The sequence below is a fragment of the Marmota monax genome, unplaced genomic scaffold (assembly GCF_021218885.2).
Source record: "Marmota monax isolate L192 unplaced genomic scaffold, Marmota_monax_Labrador192_F-V1.1 WCK01_AAM20220418_F8-fsc00044, whole genome shotgun sequence".
Taxonomy (NCBI): domain Eukaryota; kingdom Metazoa; phylum Chordata; class Mammalia; order Rodentia; family Sciuridae; genus Marmota; species Marmota monax.
The window spans coordinates 14521208-14545979 of NW_026695198.1; the positions used below are offsets into that span (position 1 = coordinate 14521208).

At 37.9% G+C, this 24772-nt stretch overlaps 1 protein-coding gene across 1 annotated transcript in view; it reads left to right on the forward strand.

Annotated features, from left to right (window-relative positions):
* Cpa6 (carboxypeptidase A6) overlaps positions 1 to 24772 on the forward strand; it is a 326683-nt gene that overhangs the window by 113823 nt on the left and 188088 nt on the right. The window contains exon 2 of the mRNA XM_046428625.2: positions 21055 to 21130. Coding sequence (XP_046284581.2) covers positions 21055 to 21130 — 76 coding nt within the window. The remainder of the gene's footprint in view (positions 1 to 21054; positions 21131 to 24772) is intronic.

The following is a 24772-nucleotide window of genomic DNA, read 5'->3' on the forward strand; positions in this document are numbered from 1 at the left end:
TCTAATGTTCTATACCATAGTAGGTATAGTAGGGTAACAGTTTATTGCATATTTCAAAATAAGTATACAAGAGTTTGAAGATTCCCAACATATAGAAATGATAATATTTGAAGGGACAGAAATGCTAATCACTCTGAATCAATTATCACAAGTTGTTTGTGTGTGTGTATGTGTGTGTGTGTGTGTGTGTGTGTGTGAGAGAGAGAGAGAGAGAGAGAGAGAGAGAGAGAGAGAAAGAGAAATTATAATACTCCTCTATGAAGAAGTACAAATATTACATGAGAGTGAAAGTATTCTAAAAACTATCAGGTTATCAAAAACAAGGAAAGTCTGGGAAACTATTTTAGCCTAGAGAAGCCTAAGGAGACCTGAAAACTAAATGTAATATTGCACCCTGGATAGGATGACACATTTTTGTGTCCTTTTGGACATTAAGTAAAAAATGAGGAAATTTAAACAAACATGGTCTTTAGTTAATAAGAATGCATCATTACTGGTTTAATAGTTCATTATTATAAATGTACCATATTAAGTAAAATGTTAATGTATGTAGGAGCAGTCTGTGGGTTTATAGGAACACTATGCTATCAGGTCAAATAGTCTATAAATATAAAATGCTTCCAAAAATTTAAGTATATTAATTTTTTAAAAGGTAGTACTGCTTAGACATTTAGTATGAACTTGTTGAGCTTTTACAAGTTACCACCAAATTATTTTCTTCCAAAGTATTACATCCATTTATGTTATAAGATGTGGATTTCAATACCATCTTTAGATACTGTCAAAATTCCATGAAAAATGGGTGCTGGTGTAATGGTACTTCACTGAGTGGTTTTAATTTATATGTTCCCATTTACTAGTGATATTCATATTAATTCATGTTTATTATTTGTTTCCTTTTAATTGCACATCCATATCATTTATCCATTTTTAAAAAAAAATTAGTAGATGGACACAATACCTTTATTTTATTTATTTTTATGTGGTGCTGAGGATTGAACCCAGTGCCTCACACATGCAGGGCAGGCACTCTAACACTGAACCATAATCCTAGCCCTCATTTATCCATTTTTAAAGTAATATTTTTTTAATATTGCTATTAATCAGGATTTCTGTGTTTAAAATATCTTCCTTCCATTTGTATCTTGCCTTTTGGCTTTCTTTATGGTATATTTTGATGAAAAGAAGCTACTAATTTTAATATAATTTAATAATTAAATATTTATGACACTTGCATCTTGTTTAATAAATCTTTCCCTATCCTGAGGCCATGAAGATGTTTTATGTTTTCTTCTGATCTTTTATGGTTTTGCCTTTTAGTTAAGTTCTTCATCTGTCTTGACTTGGAAGAGAGACAGACACACTCAAATAACTTTTTCTCACAGGAAAGACCAGTTATTCCAGTTCCATTTATTAGAGTCTATCTTTTCCCTGATGTTTGGCATACTGTGTCCTTGACCAAGTTTCCCTGTAATTAGGGATCTGCTTCTCATCTGTTGGTCTATCTTCATTGCCAATTGCATATTCCCTTAATGACTATAGCTTAATAATAATCTTTGGCATTTGGGGGAGCAAGTTGTTGCCCACCTTATTCTTCTTGAATGCCTTGCCTGTTCCTGACCCTTTGGTCTTCCATTATAGTTTAGATTCAGCATGTCCAATAAAATAACAAAAAAATCAAAATTTTGGTTGGATTTACACACATTAGAAACCCCTAAATGAATATGTGCTGTTGGCCATCAGTCCATGGTATCAAAGTCCTTCCATATGTTCTTCTCTGATCACTCCAACTCAACATTTTCCATGCATATTTTCTATGTAATTTATGAAACATTTACCACATGCTACCTGGTATTGCAGTAATTATATAAATCATTTATGTCTTAAGTACCTAACTAAAACATAGATCCTGAAATTCTTCTCTTATCCTTCATAACTCTTTCCCCTTTTCCTCCCTATCAGAGACTTGCATGGGATAATTGCTACATGGGTAGCTGTGGAATGAATGGTTTGCTCTCCATTGGTAACATTATTCTCAGATGGAGTCTCATTATTAAATACTATAACAAAGGACTAAAATGAAGAATGATAGAACGATTTGACACAGTGTGTAGCAAGTCCTCGAGACATGGAGAAGATGATATCTCACTGTAAGAAATTAATTTAATGGCAGGATTACATTTCAATGCTTTTCTCTCTCTGACTTGTGCTAATGGGAGAAGAAATTTTCAGAGCTTACAATGGCAGCCAAATCCAGGGCATTGACAAGATGACGTGACTTACAGAAAGCTAATTTCTCTTCAATGAGCAAGGATTTATCGATCATCCATTACATCTGATACACCAGGGTAGGCATTCCACTGCTTGAAAAACTTTCTGTTGTCAAGTAATCAATAAGTCTTTTCATTACTGTTTTTCTTTTCTCTGTTGTTAAGATAATTGCAGTGACAACAACAAAACCCACCAAGAATAAAGTCATCGCTTCTTCCCAACTTTAATCCAAAAGTGAAGTCTAAATCTTCATGTCCTAAGCAAACCGCCACAGGGCAATTCCTCATGTTTTGAGTACTTTATATTGCAACTATAAACCTTGACCAAAGAAGGGAGAATCCATTTTGTTCTCGGAGAAGGCTCTGCCAAGTTGTCCCTTATTTATTGCTTTTTAATGAAATTTTTCATGCACATCAAAACACAAACTTTCAACAAAGGGAATACATCTCTGAGGCCCAAGCACTTTGTAGTGTTGAATCTACATGTGAACACTATTTTTCTAGATGGAATTACCAAATGGATTTTGTGTGTGTGTGTGCTTAGAATGGGCTGGTTTTTTGGTTTTTGTTTTTTTAAAGTTAGTGAACATCCTACTGTTAACTCTTCCATGGGTTATAAACTTCCAGAAAATTCAGCAAATATTTTAAACTGTGCTATTTTCCTTGCGAATATGAGTCTCAGCTATGGAGTGCCATAAATCTTCCCTTCTAAAAGTACATATGGTTGTTTAAGCTGCCACCGTAATTAATTAGGATACTCTTTAGCTAAGTCTTTTAGAAAGAGAGATTCTGGAAGGATATAAAGAATGCAATGTGTTTATTACCACTGGTGAAAACTGACTTAACAATTAATTTATTCTGTTGGTTTCTCTTTTCTCATGCCTCCAAAAATAGCCAGACCAAGTAAAAGTATTATTATTGTACTTTGGGTTAAAAGTAAGAGAAGAAAAAAAACCTGACTCAAACTGGCCTACAAAATAAAAAATAAATAAATTATTACATTACGTAACAAAGTCCAGCAGTAAGACAAGCTTAAAAGTTGATTGGTTCAACAAGATTCAACAAGACCATTCAGAACCAGGTTCTTTCTGTGTCTCTGTCCACTTAAAAGTCTGCAGTGAGCTTTGGGTGACTTCACACCGACCTCGTTCTCTTCATAACTACAGGCTGCTTATGGCAAGCACAGGACGTTGTTTGCATTCAAGAGGATGTATCTCCCCCTCCACCACCATAGAACAGTTATCCTTCCTTTAAATCTGATAAAGCCAATTGATAACACATGTCCATCCCCAAAGTAACAAAAGTTGTCAGGAGCTTCCTAGCTCTGAATTTTAGTCTGTTTTCTATTACTACAACAGAATTCCTGAGACTGGGTAATTCACAAAGAAAAGGAGTCTCTTTAGCTCATAGTTCCAAAGACTAGAAGTTCAAGGTCAAGCATTGACATTTGTTGGGCTTCTGATGAGGACTCTGTGTTGCACCATGCATGGCAGAAAAGTAGAAGTGCAAGCAGACACATGCAGAAAAAAGAAAGAGGGGCAAACTCCCCTGATAATGGAACCATGTCCAAGAGAAAAGCATTAATCCATTCATTCATAAGGGCTCCATCTCCATGACCTAACACCTCCCATTGGACTTCTCCTCCAAACACTGCCATGTTGAGGGGTTAAGCCTCAACATGGGTTTTGGTAGAAACAAAAACCATTTTCAGATTATAGCACTATGATTGGAAAACAAGAAATCAATCCTGATATGGGGATGAGGTGACCATACAAACAGAATCACAGTCCCATTAGGGTTTAAGTAAGGGAAATGGGATTGGAGGGAGCAGCCAAAGGCATCCACTACAGCTACTTGTCTATTCTGATACCTTATGAATGGCAACAGTAGAAACCTTTTACTACATCTTGGTAAATTATGTCTTTAGAAGCATTAGAAAACAAAATATGTGGCTTGTACCAATAGGAAAATAAAATCTCTCTGAGAGACTTTCTCTGAAATGATTTTTCCCTTTTCATTTTATGCAAAGTGTCCCATATCCCCAGTCACTGTTGTACAAAATAATCAGATAACCTAATATGTGTTTCTCATGTACCAAAGAGCTGCCTGAGAAGAGAGCAAATATGTCCCAAATTAAAAAGCCAGTCAGGGATTAGATTCAACCATATATGAAAAAGGTCAAAAAATAAAAACCCAGCAGCAACAACACAAAAGATTGACTGTATCTATAACAAAATTATGTTTTGTCATTTCTGAGGTTCACAATGAAACCTACTTGGAGAATCATCAGCTTTTGGCTCTTTTACATTTAAAAGGCAAGAATATTTTCTGATAGAGTTGATAAGAGCATCGACTGTATTTGGGGAAGCTGTAATAAGTTAGGCATTTCTCAGACACTTTCTCATTGGCATTACAAATGGATAAACCATCCCAGGCAGGAACTGCTAATTCCCTAGCACCTACCTCTGTGCCTGGCACATAATGTAACCTTAATAAATGTGCTGGGTGAAATAATTTTCACAGAATCTTGGTCTAATGGTGCATTGGTATTTCTACTCACTTCAAGCATTAGGACTCGCTGGCTCAATATTTAAACATTTTGGTCAAAGGCAGAGAGCAAGTGGTGGAGCAAGATTGGAATCCATCCTTACTTTCCTCCCCTAAGAAGGAAATAGGTGAGAGAAAATAAGTCCAGTGACTTGAAAAGAGACATGAAAAAATTAAGAAAATTAAGTTTGTTTTTAATTCTAGTGTATTTGTTAGGATGGAAAAAGATGTTCCCCACATATATTAGGAGATAAAAGTTTCTTATAAGGACACACAAAGGAGAAGATGACTATTTCTAAATCAGGCCTCTGGTTGCGAGTGCAGACCCCTGCTTTGCATTCACAAAGTGCAATGCCCCAGGTGCCTGCACTGCCTTCTTTAGAACTTCATCATTATAGTAACTTGCCTAATACTGACTCTACTTCTGCTGCTCCTGATGCTGCAAATTAACTGATCTCAAGTGCAAACACTCCCAAAGATGACATATGGTTGATCAGCTGTCAGTCACTGTCAGCCACTGTTCGGCAGACTGAGCCCAGCTGGGCAGAACTCTCTTGTCATTCCACCTTGTTGTCCACTGACTTCTTTTAAGTAGGTGTCACGTTGGGTGTGGCCCAAGAGGGAAGGAGTTACAATAACTGAACAGAGGAAATTTGAAGAGAGACATATGGCAAGTTATACATTATGAAGCCACCTGGGATATCTGCTTCAAGTAGTTTGCTCTTAAAGATAATCACATTTTTTTCCTTCTATTCAACAGATTAGAACATGAGAGTACATAGAGGACTGAGGTGTAATGAGTCGGAATCCTCAAAGCCCAAATAGTCAATTAAGTTAAATGGTATAAATGCAAATGTAATAATAATAGTGAATGTCTATAAGGATATATATATAGAGATGTGTAAGGATATGTATCCATACTATGTGGTACGTACACACACACACACACACACACACACACACAGCTCCTCACTATGTGTTGGTTATTATTCTGAGCACTTTCTGGGTTCACTCATACAACCCATGAGTTGTATACCAGTAAACTCAATCTACAGATAAAGAAACTAATGCATAGAGAGGTTAAAAACCTGCTCACTGTCACACAGTTAGCATGGCAACTTAGCTCCAGAGTATGCACTTTTACTATCCAGTCATTTGTTTTAGTAGATAATTGAGTTTTGTGGGAGAAAAGGGGAAACTTCCAGGGGCCAGGCATTTGGGGAAAAAAAAACAAAGTTAGAGTTGCAAGGGAAAGCTGATACCTTGTGGCTCTGGAAGTTGGGTCCATGTAAAAGGGCCCTAGGGGCTGGGGCTGGGATTCCAATGCCTGTAGTGAGCCAAAGGGGGAAGTTAGGAGCATTGTCTTCTATATAAAGCAGGGGACCTCAAAAGTATGAGAAAATTACTTCCATCCAGAAGTAATCGAGGGAGATTTTTAGCCTATTAAGGTTTTGGGAGATGTGGGGATACCTATAAGAAGTGGATACCCCAGGTCTCTACGATGCATGGGTATAGGCTTCTGATTTACACTATAATATAGGAATTGCAATTAAAACAAAAAGCTGGCTCTGGACCACTTACAACAAGCTCCAAATTCCTCTATAAAAACACACACTCCACGACTCCCAAAGAATAAACCAAGATTCAATACATTCCTGCTTATATGGACTTAGTGGGTGCTACAGACATTAAACAAAAATACAGTGACGTGCATGAAGTATTCTGAGGAAAAATATACAGAACATTGGGAAAATAGTAGAACAGGTGACTAAAATCATCAGGTGACAAGGAATAGCTCCCTGAGGATGGAACCTTTAGACTGAGGTCTTAGGAAGCTCTGGTGAACTAACATTTTCTAACAAAGATCCACAGACTGGATGATGTAAACAGAAGAAATTTATTTTCTTGCAGTTCTGGTACAAGAAGTCCAAGATCAAGGTTCAACAACCTTTGTTTCTTCTGCAGTCTTTCTCACTAGCTTGCAGATGGCTATATTCTGCTCCCCGTGGAGACACGTTGCCTTCCCTCTGTGCACGTCTGTGTCCACACTTTCTTCTTTTATAAGGACTCCATCACACAGGATTGAGGACTCACCCTACTACTGTCATTTTACCATGATCTCCTCCAGCTGGATGCAGTGGTGCATGCCTTTAATCCCAGCAGCCCAGAAGCCTGAGGCAGGAGAATTACAAGTTCAAAGCCAGCCTCAGCAACTTAACAAGACCCTAAGCAACTTAGTGAGACCCTGTCTCAAAAAAAAGTAATAAAAATAAAAAGGGCTGGTGATGTATGTGGTTAAGTGCCCCTGGGTCCAATCCTGGTACTAAAGAGTGTTACATCTGGGATCAAGGGGGTTAGAATTTCATATGAATTTTGAGGGGACACAATTTGGATATCTACAATTATACGCAAGATGCCATGCAATTTCCAGACTATTTTAACAAAATATGAAGCAAAGATGGAGGGAAACATTGTGGTGGGGAGGATACAGAAAAAAAAAGATTTTAAAGGCTTTTGGTTATTTGTTATTTGACCCATTTGACACTATTTGGAGGGTAGAAATATAATTACAGAGAAATGAAGAAAAGGGTATCTATTAATGCTTATGAACTATATAAGAAAAAATTCACTTAAAAATAGAAAGAAGTCTGGCTTGCAATCCATTAGATAAGAAAACTGATACTTGACAAAGAAAATTGATAATCCTAGGAAGACAGAAAAGGGCAACGAGTCCTTGGCCCATTTATTGATTGGGTTATTTGTTTTTTTGGTGTTTAGCTTTTTGAGTTCTTTCTATACCCTGGAGATTAGTGTTCTATCTGATGTGTGAGGAGTAAAAATTTGCTCCCAAGATGTAGGCTCTCTATTCACCTCACTGATTGTTTCTTTCGCTGAGAAGAAACTTTTTAGTTTGAATCTATCCCATTTATTGATTCTTGATTTTAATTCTTGCACTATATGAGTCTTATTAAGGAAGTTGGGGCCTAATCTGACATGATGAAGATTAGGGCCTACTTTTTCTTCTTTTAGGTGAAGGGTCTCTGATTTTATTCCTAGGTCCTTGATCCACTTTGAGTTGAGTTTGTACATGGTGAGAGAGAGAGGTTGAATTTCATTTTGTTGCATATGGATTTCCAGTTTTCCCAGCACTATTTGTTCAAAAGGTTATCTTTTTTTCCAATGTATGTTTTTGGTGCCTTTGTCTAATATAAGATAATTGTAATTTTGTGGGTTAGTCTCTGTGTCCTCTATTCTCAAAAGATGATATAAAAAAGATGATTTTCTTTTTATTTTTTGTACTGGGGCTTGAACCTAGGAATATCCTACCACTGAGCTACATCTCAGATCTTTTTATTTTATTTTGAGACAAGGTCTCACTAAGTTGCCAAGGCTGGTCTCAAACTTGGAATCTGCCTGCTTCAATCTCTAGAGTCACTGGGATTCAACAAATATATGAAAAAAAAAATGTTCATCATCTCTAGCAATTAGAGAAATGAAAATCAAAACTACTCTAAGATTTCATCTCACTCCAGTCAGAATGGGAGCTATTATGAAGACAAACAACTATAAGTGTTGGCGAGAATGTGAGGAGAAAGGTACACTCATACATTGCTGGTGGGACTGCAAATTGGTGTAGCCAATATGGAAAGTAGTATGGAAATTCCTTGGAAAATTTGGAATGGAACCACCATTTGACCCAGCTATCCCTCTCCTCGGCCTATACCCAAAGGACTTAAAAACAGCATACTACAGGGACACTGCCACATCAATGTTTATAGCAGCACAATTCACAATAGCTAAACTGTGGAACCAACTTAGATGCCCTTCAGTAGATGAATGGATAAAAATAATGTGGCATGTATATACAATAGAATATTACTCAGCAATAAAAGAGAATAAAATCATGGCATTTGCAGGTAAATGGATGGCGTTGGAGAAGATAATGCTAAGTGAAGTTAGCCAATCCCCAAAAAACCAAATGCCAAATATTTTCTCTGATATGTGAGGCTGATTCATAATGGAGTAGAAAGGGGGATCATGGGAGGAATAAACAAAGTCTAGATAGTACAGAGGGGTGGGAAGAGAAGGGAGTAGGGCATGGGGTTAGAAATTATGGTGGAATGTGATGGACATCATTATCCAAAGTACATGTATGAAGACACGAATTGGTGTGAATATACTTTGTATACAACCAGAGATATGAAAAATTGTGCTCTAAATGTGTAAGATGAATTATAACACATTCTGCTGTCATATAAATTTAAAATTAAAATAAAAAATAAAACCCCAACCTGATTGCAGGTATGTTCATCATTATTAGGATGTAATAGGAAAGAACTACCTTGATTGGATATGAAGATTGCAACATCTACTTTACTAATTGTTTTATTTAAAAATTTAATACATATTAACTTTTATTGAGTCAAATGGTAAATTTTCTAATAATACCATGTGCTGCTGTCAAAGAGATACTTATTTATGCTCTAGATGAATATGGGTTAAAACACATAGGCTCTTTATCATCATTAAATGCTGACTTGACTTTTTAAAAAAGGGCAACAAGAACTTATTAAAATTATAAGAATAAAGCTGCATGAATTAGGTATCACAGTTAATGTGAATATGTAAAATTCTACCATTAAAAATCAAAGTCTCACACTGGATTTTTAAATTTAATTTACCGTTATGATGTTTGCAAAAGACACAACAGAAAAAAAAATAAAGATCATAAGAGAGAGGTAAGCAAATATTGCCAGGTAAAAAATAAAAAGAGAGAAAACAACAAGATGATCATATTTGGAAATGAAATTCAAGGTAAAGAGTATTAAATGAGCCCAAAAAAGATTTTCTTTTTTATTTATTTATTTTTTTTTTTGTATTGGGGCTTGAGCCTAGGGATACCCTACCACAGAGCTACATCTCAGATCTTTTTATTTTATTTTGAGACAAGGCCTCACTAAGTTGCCAAGGCTGGGCTCAAACTTGGAATCTGCCTGCTTCAATCTCTAGAGTCACTGGGATTCAAGGCTTCTGTCACCAGGATCAGCCAAAGGAAGATGTTTCTAAGGAAGCTTTATGCAGATAAAAGTTCCATTCAGAAGATATAGTACTGTAACCATGAGCTTATATATAACTACATGTCATCAAAACACATGAATCAAACTGTTTGTTATCGTCAAGTATTAATTGTACATATTAATGCAGGGCAGGGCCATGACTCCTTTTATTCCACTACCCTGACCCTTCCCAACCTCTTTTAACCACTATTTTATATTCAGGTAGACCCTTTTTAGGAGCTGTGTCTGGCTTATTTAATATACTATTTATAAATTCAAAAGTAAAATTGAAAAATCCAAAATCACAGTAGATATATTAAATAAAATTGTCTCAAAAATTTTCAGATTCACCAGTGACATTCTTCATAGAACTACAAAAAGCAATTATGAAATTGATTTGGAAAAATAAGAGCCTCAGAATAGCCAAAGCAACCCTTAGCAAGAAGAGTGAAGCAAGAGGCATCACAATACCAGATCTTAAACTATACTACAAAGCAATAGTAACAAAAACAACATGATATTGGCACCAAAATAGACATGTAGACCAATGGTACAGAATAGAAAACACAGAGACAGATCCACATAAATACGGTTATCTCATACTGACATAGGCGACAAAAATATTCATTGGAGAAAATCCTCTTCAACAAATGGTGCTGGGAAAACTGGAAATCCATATGTAACAAAATGAAATTAGACCTCTATCTCTCACCCTGCACAAAACTCAACTCAAAGTGGATCAAAGACTCAGGAACTAGAACAGATATTCTGCACCTAATAGAAGGAAAAAGTAGGCCCAAATCTTCATCATGTCAGTTTAAGACTTGACTTCCTTAACAATACTCCTAAAGTGCAAGAAATAAAATCAAGAATCAATAAATGGATGGATTCAAACAAAGAAACTTCTACTCAGCAAAGGAAATAATCAAGTACGTGAAGAGAGATCCTACAGAATGGGAGAAAATCTTTACTACATGCACATCAGGCAGAGCACTAATCTCCAAGATATATAAAGAATTCAAAAATCTTAACACCAAAAAAAATAAATAACCCAATCAATAAATGGGCTAAGGAACTGAACACACACTCACAGAAGAAGATATATAATCAATCAACAAATATATGAAAAAAAAGTGTTCAATATCTCTAGCCATTAGAGAAATGCAAGTCAAAACTACTCTAAGATTTCATTTCACTCCATTCAGAATGGCAATTCTCAAGAATGCAAGCAACAATAAGTATTAGTGAGGATGTGGGCAAAAAGGTACACTCATACATTGTGATAGGACTGCAAATTGGTGCAACCACTCTGGGAAGCAGAAAGAAAACTTTGAATGGAAACACCATTTGACCCAGCTATCCCACTCCTCATTTTATACCCAAAGGACTTAAAATCAGCATACTACAGTAGCAGAGCCACATCAATGTTTATAGCAGCTCAATTCTCAGTAGTTAAACTGTGGAATCAACCTAGATGCCCTTCAACAATAAAGAAAGAAAATGTGGTTTATATACATAATGGAATATTATTCAGCTTTAAAGAAGAATAAAATCATAGCATTTGCCAATAAGTGGATGGTGCTAAAGAATATCATGCTAAATGAAATGAGCCAATCCCCCAAAAAACAAAGTCCAAATGTTCTCTTGATATGCGGATGCTAACACACAATAAGGATGGCGGCAGGGAATAGAAGTTCATTGGATTAGACAAAGGGAATGAAGGGCAGGGAGAAGGGATGGGACTAGGAAAGATAGTAGAATGAATTGGACGTAACTTTCTTATGTTCATATATGAATACACCACCAGTGTAACTCCACATTGTGTTCAACCACAAGAATGGGATCCTAATTACAATAGGTTATACTCCATGTATGTATAATATGTCAAAATATATTCTGTCATGAATACGTAAAAAGAACAAATTTTTAAAAAGGAAAAATCAACAATAAGAAAAATTCCTGGGAGATTATTTGCCTGAAATATCCTTCTGCTTCCATGCTATATCCTTAAATTGTAATTAATCAATACCTGTGCTGTCCTCCTGAGGACAAGTTCATGTAGGTTCTCTAAATTAGAAAGATTTTATTGCAAACACATTAATGTGAATGGCATTTTGCCCAGCGATCTATCTACCCTCAGCTCATATTCAATCCCTCAGTTCCCTCATCTGAATCCCACAGGGTAGCCAAAGGGTCTTAATTGATGTTGTCACTTAGCAGTAGGAAAAACCCTGATGCATGATGAAGAAAATCTTTCTGCTCACCTTCTTTGATAGCTATGGCCAGCTAGGTTTTCTAAGTTCCAGCTGGTACTCTATTACCTGAAACCTCCTTGTTCATAATAAAATTATTGTTCCCCACTTCAAAAACATGTTAGCGATCAGATTTACAAAGAGTAAGCTTTTTGTTTGGTGAAACAAAATGGAATCTTTGGGGTCATGTGTTTTTTTTCCTGGTGAATAAGGAGCCCTTGTTGGGTTTTGGTTCCTGGTTATTCCATCAAAATAATGTATTGTTTCGCACAAAAAGTGTGACATTCCATGGGCTTTCCTAAATAGTGTTCCTTCTTGTCTGTTCTCTGATAAGTAATCAAATAACAATAAATGCATTTCCAAAGTCACACCTGAGAATTTCTAAAGCCTGGGATGTAGTGACCTTTTGGTGATAAAAATGACAAAGCTGAGTTTGAGCCATCACCTTCAGGGTTAAATAATCCCAGGGGTGGTTCATTATATCCTGAATTCACAGAAGAGAAACCAATTGCCAGGTTGAGTTATCCATCTTTTTAAAAAAGAAAAGAAAAGTAGTTCTCATGGCTGTAAAACAGCTACAGATTGCTTTCTTTGCACCCTTGAGGAGCCGACAGGGCCCCAGATGGAGGTGTTTTTCAGCAAGCTGTCAAGCGATCCATCCATCAAAAACAGCCACATCACCCAGCTGAGTTTTCTTTCCCTGCCAAGATTTGTATTGAGTCAATTGGGAGAGGCCAGGGTAAGATGAACGCAGGAAAATCAAAGGTCAGAGAAATATGTACCAGAATTGGAAGAGATGAGATCACATGTAAATTCCAAAGGTTATATTTAGAGTTGTTTTACGGTGACTTAAATTTTTTTTTCTCTTCTACGTTCTTTTATTCTTTCCAGAAATATGGATTTCATGACATTGACACTGAGAGGTGGTTTTGTGTGATTTGAGAAAACCAAAGCTGCAAAGATGTACTAGAGTGGTGCCTAAAACACACTGAGTTATTGTCAGCAAGCCAAGGGCCTTTTCATTCATAGAACTAAAGAAAGTAAAATGGGATCCTTTGAAATCACAAAGTTAAAGTGAAAGTAAATACACCACCCCACCCCCCGCCAAATCCTGCCCAATCAATCTGGAGGTCACCTGGGGTCTGATGTTGTCCACTTTAGCTTTACCTCATCTTTGGAACTGCTATTCTTCTAAGAAGTAAGACCATGTAAAAGCATGCAAATTCCATCCTTATTCCTGGTGCATATTCAAAGCTGGAGAGACAAGTTGTGAGCGAGCTGGTAGGGTTTTTGTTGAGAATATACATATACATGCACATGCATATCCACACTATCTTAAGTCATTGTTAAATGGCATAGAAAGTCATGAAAATTATAATTCCTATTACACTTTATTTACTTAATTTTCCCATTTCCTTTTTTTACACATTTTTTTAGTTGTAGATGGACACATTATCTTTAGTTATCTCTTTATTTTATGTGATGCTGAGGATCGAACCCAGTGCCTCAGTCATGCAAGGCAAGTGCTCTGCCACTGACCCCCAGCCTCAGCCCCCCCCCCATTTCCTTTTTAAGGCAGTAATTCTCAATAATGTTCTTTTTTTTTTTTAATTTTTTATTGTTGGCTGTTCAAAACATTACATAGTTCTTGATATATCATATTTCACACTTTGATTCAAGTGGGTTATGAGCTCCCATTTTTACCCCATATACAGATTGCAGAATTACATCAGTTACACATCCATTGATTTACATATTGCCATACTAGTGTCTGTTGTGTTCTGCTGCCTTTCCTATCCTCTACTATCCCCCCTCCCCTCCCATCCCCTCCCCTCTTCTCTCTCTGCCCCCTCTACTGACATTCATTTGTCCCCCTTGTATTATTTTTCCCTTTCCCCTCACTTCCTCTTCTATGTACTTTTGTATAGCTCTGAGGGTTTCCTTCCATTTCCATGCAATTTCCCTTCTCTCTCCCTTTCCCTCCCACCTCTCATCCCTGTTTAGTATTAATCTTCTTCTCTTGCTCTTCGACCCTACTCTGTTCTTAGTTACTCTCCTTATATCAAAGAAGACATTTGGCATTTGTTTTTTAGGGATTGGCTAGCTTCACTTAGCATAATCTGCTCTAATGCCATCCATTTCCCTGTAAATTCTATGATTTTGTCATTTTTTAATGCAGAGTAATACTCCATTGTGTATAAATGCCACATTTTTTTAATCCATTCATCTATTGAAGGGCATCTAGGTTGGTTCCACAGTCTTGCTATTGTGAATTGTGCTGCTATGAACATCGATGTAGCAGTGTCCCTGTAGCATGTTCTTTTTAGGTCTTTAGGGAATAGACCAAGAAGGGGAATAGCTGGGTCAAATGGTGGTTCCATTCCCAGCTCTCCAAGAAATCTCTATACTGCTTTCCAAATTGGCTGCACCAATTTGCAGTCCCACCAGCAATGTACAAGTGTACCCTTTTCCCCACATCCTCGCCAGCACTTGTTGTTGTTTGACTTCAGAATGGCTGCCAATCTAACTGAAGTGAGATGGTATCTTAGGGTGGTTTTGATTTGCATTTCTCTGACTGCTAGAGATGGTGAGCATTTTTTCATATACTTGTTGATTGACTGTATGTCCTCCTCTGAGAAGTGTCTGTTCAGGTCCTTGGCCCATTTGTTGATTGGGTTGTTTGTTCTCTTATTGTCTAATTTTTTGAGTTCTTTGTATACTCTGGATATTAGGATATTAGAGTAAAGATTTGTTCCCAGGATGTAGGCTCTCTATTTACCTCTCTTATTGTTTCTTTTGCTGAGAAAAAACTTTTTAGTTTGAGTAAGTCCCATTTGTTGATTCTAGTTATTAACTTTTGTGCTATGGGTGTCCTATTGAGGAATTTGGAGCCCGACCCCACCGACTGTAGATCGTAGCCAACTTTTTCTTCTATCAGACGGCGCGTCTCTGATTTGATATCAAGCTCCTTGATCCATTTTGAATTCACTTTTGTGCATGGCGAGAGAAAGGGATTCAGTTTCATTTTGTTGCATATGGATTTCCAGTTTTCCCAGCACCATTTGTTGAAGATGCTATCCTTCCTCCATTGCATGCTTTTAGCCCCTTTATCAAATATAAGGTACTTGTAGTTTTGTGGATTGGTTTCTGTGTCCTCTATTCTGTACCATTGGTCCACCCGCCTGTTTTGGTACCAGTACCATGCTGTTTTTGTTACTATTGCTCTGTAGTATAGTTTGAAGTCTGGTATCGCTATACCGCCTGATTCACACTTCCTGCTTAGCATTGTTTTTGCTATTCTGGGTCGTTTATTCTTCCATATGAATTTCATGATTGCTTTCTCTATTTCTACAAGAAATGCCGTTGGGATTTTGATTGGCATTGCATTAAACCTATAGAGAACTTTTGGTAATATCGCCATTTTGATGATGTTAGTTCTGCCTATCCATGAACAGGGTATATTTTTCCATCTTCTAAGATCTTCTTCTATTTCTCTCTTTAGGGTTCTGTAGTTTTCATTGTATAAGTCTTTCACCTCTTTTGTTAGGTTGATTCCCAAGTATTTTATTTTTTTTGAAGATATTGTGAATGGAGTGGTTGTCCTCATTTCCATTTCAGAGGATTTGTCGCTGATATACAGGAATGCCTTTGATTTATGTGTGTTGATTTTATATCCTGCCACTTTGCTGAATTCATTTATTAGCTCTAATAGTTTCTTTGTAGACCCTTTTGGGTCTGCTAGGTATAGATTCATGTCATCCGCAAATAGTGATAATTTAAGTTCTTCTTTTCCTATTTTTATGCCTTTAATTTCTTTTGTCTGTCTAATTGCTCTGGCCAGTGTTTCGAGAACTATGTTGAACAGAATTGGTGAGAGAGGGCATCCCTGTCTTGTTCCAGATTTTAGAGGGAATGCCTTCAGTTTTTCTCCATTCAGAATGATGCTAGCCTGAGGCTTAGCATAGATTGCTTTTACAATATTGAGGTATGTTCCTGTTATCCCTAGTTTTTCTAGAGTTTTGAACATAAAGGGATGCTGTACTTTGTCGAATGCTTTTTCCGCATCTATCAAGATGATCATATGGTTCTTATTTTTAAGTCTATTGATGTGGTGAATAACATTTATTGATTTCCGTATACTGAACCAGCCTTGCATCCCAGGGATGAATCCTACTTGATCATGGTGCACAATTTTTTTGATATGTTTTTGTATCCGATTCGCCAGAATTTTATTGAGGATTTTTGCATCTAGGTTCATTAGAGATATTGGTCTGTAGTTTTCTTTCTTTGAAGTGTCTTTGTCTGGTTTAGGTATCAGGGTGATGTTGGCCTCGTAGAATGAATTTGGAAGTTCTCCCTCCTTTTCTATTTCCTGAAGTAGCTTGAAAAGTATTGGTATTAGTTCCTCTTTAAAGGTTTTGTAAAACTCTGCTGTATACCCATCCGGTCCTGGGCTTTTCTTAGTTGGTAGTCTTTTGATGGTTTCTTCTATTTCCTCAATTGATATTGGTCTGTTTAGGTTGTCTATATCCTCCTGACTCGATCTGGGCAGATCATATGACTTAAGAAATTTATCGATGCCTTCACTATCTTCTAATTTATTGGAGTATAAGGATTCAAAATAATTTTTGATTATCTTCTGTATATCTGAAGTGTCTGTTGTGATATTGCCTTTTTCATCCCGTATGCTAGTAATTTGAGTTCTCTCTCTTCTTCTCCTCGCTAGCATCGCTAAGGGTCTGTCGATTTTGTTTATTTTTTCAAAGAACCAACTTTTAGTTTTGTCAATTTTTTCAATTGTTTCTTTTGTTTCGATTTCATTAATTTCAGCTCTGATTTTAATTATTTCTTGCCTTCTACTTCTTTTGCTGTTGTTTTGCTCTTCTTTTTCAAGGATTTTGAGATGAAGTATGAGATTATTTATTTGTTGGTTTTTTCTTTTTTTAAGGAATGAACTCCAAGCAATGAATTTTCCTCTTAGAACTGCTTTCAATGTGTCCCATAGATTCTGATATGTTGTGTCTGTGTTTTCATTAATCTCTAAGAATTTTTTAATTTCCTCCTTGATGTCTTCTATAACCCATTGATCATTCAGTAACCTATTGTTCATTCTCCAATTGATGTATGCTTTTTCCTTCCTTCTTTTATCGTTGATTTTCAGTTCCATTCCATTATGATCAGATAGGATGCATGGTATTATCTCTACTCCTTTATATTGTCTAAGAGTTGCCCTGTGACATAATATATGATATATATTTGAGAAGGATCCATGTGCTGCTGAGAAAAAAGTGTAACTGCTTGATGTTGGGTGGTATATTCTATATATGTCAATTAAGTCTAGGTTATTAATTGTGTTATTGAGTTCTATAGTTTCCTTATTCAACTTTTGTTTGGAAGATCTGTCCAGTGGCGAGAGAGGTGTGTTGAAGTCTCCCATGATTATTGTATGGTGGTCTATTAGACTCTTGAACTTGAGAAGAGTTTGTTTGATGAACATAGCTGCACCATTGTTTGGGGCATATATATTTATGATTGTTATGTCTTGTTGGTGTATGGTTCCCTTAAGCAGTATGTAGTGTCCCTCTTTATCCCTTTTGATTAACTTTGGCTTGAAATCTATTTTATTTGATATGAGTATGGACACTCCTGCTTGTTTCCGAAGTCCATATGAGTGATATGATTTTTCCCAACCTTTCACCTTCAGCCTATGTATGTCTTTTCCTACCAAATGCGTCTCCTGTAGGCAGCATATTGTTGGGTCTTGTTTTGTGATCCATTCTACTAGCCTGTGTCTCTTGATTGGTGAGTTTAAGCCATTAACATTTAGGGTTATTATTGAGATATGGGTTGTACTTCCAGCCATATTTGTTTATTTATGTTACTAAACATAGTTTGTTTTCCTCTTTGATTATTTTTCCCCCCTTTACTGTCCTACCTCCCACTGTTGGTTTTCATTGTTATTTTCCATTTCCTCTTCCTGTAATGTTTTGCCAAGGATGTTTTGAAGAGATGGTTTTCTAGCTGCAAATTCTTTTAACTTTTGTTTATCGTGGAAGGTTTTAATTTCATCTTCCATCCTGAAGCTTAATTTCGCTGGAAACACAATTCTTGGTTGGAACCCATTTTCTTTCAGTGTTTGAAATATGTTATTCCAGGATCTTCTAGCTTTCAGAGTCTGTGTTGAAAGATCAGCTGTTATCCTGATTGGCTTACCCCTAAATGTGATCTGCTTCCTTTCTCTTATAGCTTTTAAAATTCTCTCCTTATTCTGTATGTTGGGAATCTTCATTATAATGTGTCTAGGTGTGGGTCTCTTATGATTTTGCACATTCGGTGTCCTGTAGGCTTCTAGGATTTGGGATTCTGTCTCATTCTTCAAGTCTGGGAAGTTTTCTCGTATTATTTCATTGAATTGATTGCTCATTCCTTTGGTTTGAAACTCTGTCCCTTCCTGTATCCCAATGACTCTTAAATTTGGTCTCTTGATGTTATCCCATATTTCTTGGATGTTCTGCTCATGGTTTCTTAACAGTCTTGCTGAGCTGTCTATGTTCTTTTCAAGTTGAAATACTTTATCTTCATTGTCTGATGTTCTATCTTCTAAGTGTTCTACTCTGCTGGTAGTATTCTCAATTGAGTTTTTAAGTTGGTTTATTGCTTCCTGCATTTCTAGGATTTCTGTTTGTTTGTTTTTTATAACCTCTATCTCCCTGTATAGTTGGTCTTTTGCTTCTTGGATTTGTTTATGTAATTCATTGTTGAAGTGATCTTTCATTGTCTGATTTTGCTGTCCGATGTCTTCCTTGAGACTCCAGATCATCTGAAGCATGTATATCCTGAATTCTTTATCTGACATTCCATCTGCTGCAGCTATTACCTCTTCTAACGTTGAGTTGACCTGCATTGCTTGTGGTCCTTTCTTTCCTTGTCTATTCATACTGTTCGCGTTCCTTTCTACTTGGTGAAACTGTTGTGCTATTGAATTTTCCCCCTATATATTTATATTGGTCTTGTATAGTTGCAAAGTCTCCCTCGCAGGCGTGGGCAGCGGCTCTGCCCCTCCTCCAATTGGGGCAATGTGCCTACCATGCCGGCAGGCCACTGGGCCTGCTCTGCCGGTCGGTAGCAGGTCCACCTACCTTGCAGGCGCAGGCGGCGGCTCTGTCCCTCTGCGGGCCGCTAGGCTTGTTCTGTCGGTGGTCGCAGTTCTGCCTACTTTGCAGGCGCAGGCAGCGGCACTGCCCCTCTGCAGGCCTCTGGGGCTGTTCTGCCAGTGGGTCGCAGGTCTGCCTACCTTGCAGGTGTGGGGGCGGGGCAGCTCTACCCTTCCTCAGGCCACTGGGCCTGTTCTGTCTGTCGGTTGCAGGTCTGGCCTGTTCTGATGGTGGTCACAGTTCCGCCTACCTGGCAGGTGCAGGGGGTGGGGGGCGGCTCTGCCCCTCAGCAGGCCGCTGGGCCTGCTCTGTGGGTGGTCACAGTTCCCTCTACCTTGCTGGCGCAGGGGGAGGGGGCGGCTCTGCCTCTCAGCAGGCCGCTGCTCCTCTTCTGCCGGTGGGTCGCAGGCCCGCCTACCTTGCAGGAGTGATTGGAAGCTCTGTCCTGCCGCGGGCCACTGGGCCTTTTCTGTTGGTGGTCACAGTTCCGCCTACCTGGCAGGCGCGGGGGGGGGTGGCAGCTCTGCCTCTCAGCAGGCCGGTGCTCCTCTTCTTCCGGTGGGTTGCCCTCAATAATGTTCTTTATGCAACCTATTAATTTTGGGGGGGTGGAGTACTGGGGAACCAGGGATTGAACTCTGGGGCACTCGACCACTGAGCCACATCCCCAGCCCTATTTTATATGGGTCTCACTGAGTTACATAGCACCTCCTTCGGCTGAGGCTGGCTTTGAACTTGCTATTCTCCTGCCTCAGCCTCCCCAGCCACTGGGATTACAGGTGTGTACCACCATACCAGGTCAACCATTAATAATTAATAAGCATCTACTCTATGCAAAAAAACATTGAGTAGTTGTGATGGTTATATGCTAGAGCTGTGCTCTGCAACCCATGCCACACCTGGAAATTAATTATACCTGCCTGGCAATCTGGGAAAGGAGTCAACCCCCACTGAGAATTCTCTGGCACACAGAGAAGACTTCAAGTCATTTTAAGCAATTCTGGCCCTTTACAAAAACAATAAAAATAAAACACCTTATAGCATATTCAATCATCCTTTCAATGGTGGCAAATATTAATGGTTATTAACCGTGGTTTGAAGCTCCAATCAATCTAAAAACTTTGCAGCCACCAATATCCCATGGCACACCTATAAGCAGTTGTTGGCCAGCCTGTTTCCTGTTTAGCTGGGAAACTCTGTATAATAGAAACGAGTTGTCCCACAGAGATGGGGAAAGGATCCAACTCAGGAACTTTGCATAGTGTATGGATTTTGTATGTCATCTCCCTAAAAGTCACATGCTTTTTCAGTGTCAACATAAAACAATGCGGGGCTTTGTAGCTCAGAGCACTTGTCTAGCACGTGTGAGGCCCTGAGTTTGATCCTCAGCACCACATTAAAAAAATAAATAAATAAAATAAAGGTATTATATCCATCTACAAGTAAAAAAAAATATTTTTTAAAAAATGGGCACTTTGTGCAGTGTTTATCTAGCGTGTGCAAGGTCCTAGGTTCAATCCCCAATACCTCAAAATAAATAAATAGATGGTTCTTAATTTTATAGTCTTCAAAAACTGATGAAATACCAAATTGTTTTGAGACAAGGAAAAGAGACCCAATGTAATCAGAGACTAACAAAAACTGGATAAAATACTTACTGGTCAGTGAAGTTTTGCTGCTTTTCTTAAGGGCAGAGGCAGTTTCTTAACGGGTAAGAAAGGGATAGCTGTTATCTTTATTTTTTAAAAGTAAATATCATCTCTTTTTTTTATAGTGATAAGGTGATAAGACTTATTCCCAAAACAGAAGAGGAAACATATGCACTGAAGAAAATACATCACCAATTCAAGGTAACAGAATATCCGCTTGGGGTAGAATTAAGCTTGTGGTTGTTTATGGGGCTTTGCTGACTGCACCTAAATAATTGGTATTAATTAGCCAGGGGAGGTAAATGCAGAGATACTTTGAAAAAGCATTTAAAGCATTTAAGTTTAGGCTGCTCAAAAAAAAAAAAAAAATCTTAGCTAGTCACGGTGGCACACGCCTGGTAATCCTAGCTGCTCAGAGGCAGGAGGATTGTGAGTTCAAAGCCAGTCTCAGCAAAAGTGGGGCACTAAGCAATTCAGTAAGATCCTGTCTCTAAATAAAATACAAAATAGGGCTAGGGATGTGGCTCAGTGGTTGAGTGCCCCTGAATTCAATCCCCAGTATACCTCCAAAAAAAAAAAAATCTTTGAAAATTACACAAAAAGAGATGAAACTATTAAAAATTATGTAAAACATAGTTTAGTAGTTCACTTATCCATCTCCCAGGTATAATGTAAGCTTCATGAGAGTTTGTCTATTTTTACTCATTTCTTGTTCCTCAAGGCTGCCTGGAATATCCTAGAAATTCTGTAAATGTCTTGTTTTGTTTTATTTTGTTTCCTTTAAGGAATGAGTGAATTTAGCTTATAGTTTTCAGAACTTCACTTTTCCTTCTTGCAATCATCCTACGTATCAGCAAGATACTTTCCTCCTAATTAAAACTTTAGGCAGAAGTGAGTTGAGGAAAATACAACCTAGAAATGCGAGTTAATTATGTTGCTATGTTTCAGTGGGTCTGATAGGAGAATCTGGCTGGCAAAGTTTGAAGGCTGTGATTATATCATGTCTGATGAATTTTATGGATTTAGAGTTTCTCATTTCTCCATCACTACATATAATTGAGTGTTAGCTTTAACTCAAAAGTTATAAGAAATGTGGCAAAGAGCTGTTTTCCATGCCTACCAAAACACAAGCAGGCTTTTAAAATTACATGGTGATTAGGCTTCATTTTAACAAATGGCAAAGCTGATTACCAAAGCAGCATCATTAATCTCTAATATGAGACAGAGAAATATTTTTCTAGATGATGGAAGTACAATGCTACCTGGAGAAAGTGTTAGGGGATGAGACAGCAGGGATAAACATGATGGTTTCTAGAGACAATTGTAGTTTCCATATGTTTGGTCTTTTATTTATGGTTTGATTTTTCTCTTTTGTACCTTCCCTTTAAATATCATTGATTTACAAACAAAGTTTTTTTTAACTTTGAGTTTACTGGTTCCTTTCCTTCTTTCTCATCCTCAGCCCTGACCCAAGCAGTGTCCGTTTTCAAGGATTGGTATCTCCATACCCCTCCCCTAAAATTGTGGTTCTTTTACCCAATATCTGAGAGACTGTGCTTGCTGGGCTTTTCCTAAACCTCCTTTCCTCCTTGAAGGACTCTCTACTTCTGTGATGCTGACATTAACCCTTTCTGGTCATGTATGATCATCAACCCCCACCATGTCCTCTTTGGCAGTATATATCTGAACTCTCTGTAACCAGTCCTGCAGGATCTTAAGAGTTGTAATGAAGTAAAGAAAGATTTGAGTAGAAGTTTCCATTTCCATTGAAATCTTTTTTAAATATACCATTGGAAAAATGAAATAGCCACTTTTATTTTAGACTCATGTTTTAGAGAACAGATTTTCTGAACCAAATATCAGAACAAAGGATTTTTCTCCAATTTGTGAATCTATTTACATGATAGGCCAAAGCTATGAAACAAAGATACAGAGCTATGAAAATGAATTTGCACATGATGATCACTTACCATTTTCAAAAGCAGTAAAATCATATCAGTGAGAATTATTAGGGTTGCTTATAAACTCTCAGAAACCATCACAGATGGAAGATGTTGAGCATAGATAGCACTGATGACTTCACATTTATATTAGACCCTGTAGTTTCCATTTTGTCCTTAAAGAAAGGTAGTCAAGTGAGGGGTTTAGTGGACCACTGTGAGAAGGGAAGAAGAGGGTACTGGTAAAAAAGTGTGGAGGAAAGTGACAGGAAGAAGGGAGTTAATATCAGAACCCTGGCAGGTAAGGTGGTGCTTAACTAAAATCCCAGCTACTCAGGAGGCTGAGGCAGAAGGATCACAAGTTCCAGGCCAGCTTACAGTGAGATTCTGTCTCAAAACTTTAAAAAAAAAATTTAAAGGAATGGGAATATAGTCAGTGGTAAAGTTCTTGCCTAACATCGACAAGATGCTGGGTTCAGTCCCCAGCACCACCAAAAAAAAAAATGATGATGATAATGATGCTAAGACCAACGAGGCTCCAGTAATTCCACTCCATGGATAATTACATCAGCCCTTCTCAGTCACTGTGAGCCTGCCAGACAGGGCTACATGCTTTCTATAAACTACCTCATGTTGACAAGCCTATGAAGTGGGTATAATAATTATGGCTGCTTTACAGATGAAGTAACTGAGAAAGAAAGACAGAGGTGAAGTTGCCCCGTCTTGGAACAGAATTAGAACAAGCAACCAGGCAATGCCAGCCCTCTAAGACCTCTAGTCTGACTGCTCAATCCTCCTCCCAGAGGAGAGCATATAGGCTGAGTTTGCAGGGCAGTGAAGCCTAGTCTCAGAATGTAAGCACAATCAGATTCTCATTTACTTTATTCATAGAGTTGGTGAATGCAAAGATCACCCTCAGGTTCAGTGATTTGCAGGAGGCCTCACATGACCCAACATGTAATCCTCCTGATTGCTGTGATTTTTTTCACAGCAAAGAGATAAAAAAAAAAAATGAAATCCACAAAGGGGAATGGTGCATGGGGTAAAGTCCAGGGGAACCCAGGCAGAAGGCTCCAATAGTCCTCTCCCAGCAGAATCACATAGAACGTGCTGAATTCCCCTGGTGTGAGTTTTGACAACACTGTGCAACATTCTCATTGCAACGTTCTCAAGGAAGCTCATTAGAAACCCCATGTCCAAGGTTTTGATGAGGCCTGGTCATGTCATCACTATCTGTCTGGCACATAAAAAAAAAAATTCCAGGCTTCTAGAAGAAAAGCACATATTTGGCATGAACCATATTGTTTGTATAAACAATATAGGCACATTGAGTCACTCTCATCAGTTAGGGTGGTAGGAACCCTCCTGAAATCCAACTTCCCAGATGCCAGCCAAGACAAAATTTTTGCAAACAGGCCTTTCTAAAGATAGCATTTTCAGGCCTGCTCTGTTAAATCTTTCCTGCACGGTTCTTCTTTTCCTTTCACTAGAGAAATAGTTTTATTGAACTACAGTCTGAGGTATTGAGCTTAGATAAATTTCTGTCTGAAAGCATCTTTTACCTTGATGTCATTTTAAATTCAAATGATTTTACCAAGTGATCCATTTGCTCTAGGGAAAGCAGCAATTCTGGCTAGGCAAAGAAGGCAGCCTGCAGAGAAGAAAGAATATGACTGTCTGTCATCTTCTGGCCTGAGAAGCTGATAGGACAGAATTGGGGCCATTGCTAAAAGCTTCCTTGCATACCTTGTGCAGTGCCTTCAGGGGGAAAGGAGGAGATTTGCCACAAAGACTTTAGTTGCCGCCTTATTCTAAAAGCACAGAATTCTAACATGGCCCTGAGATTTCTGCCCTCTGTGTGCAAGTCCTGTAACACTGATCCCTTGTGAAGAGGATGGAATAG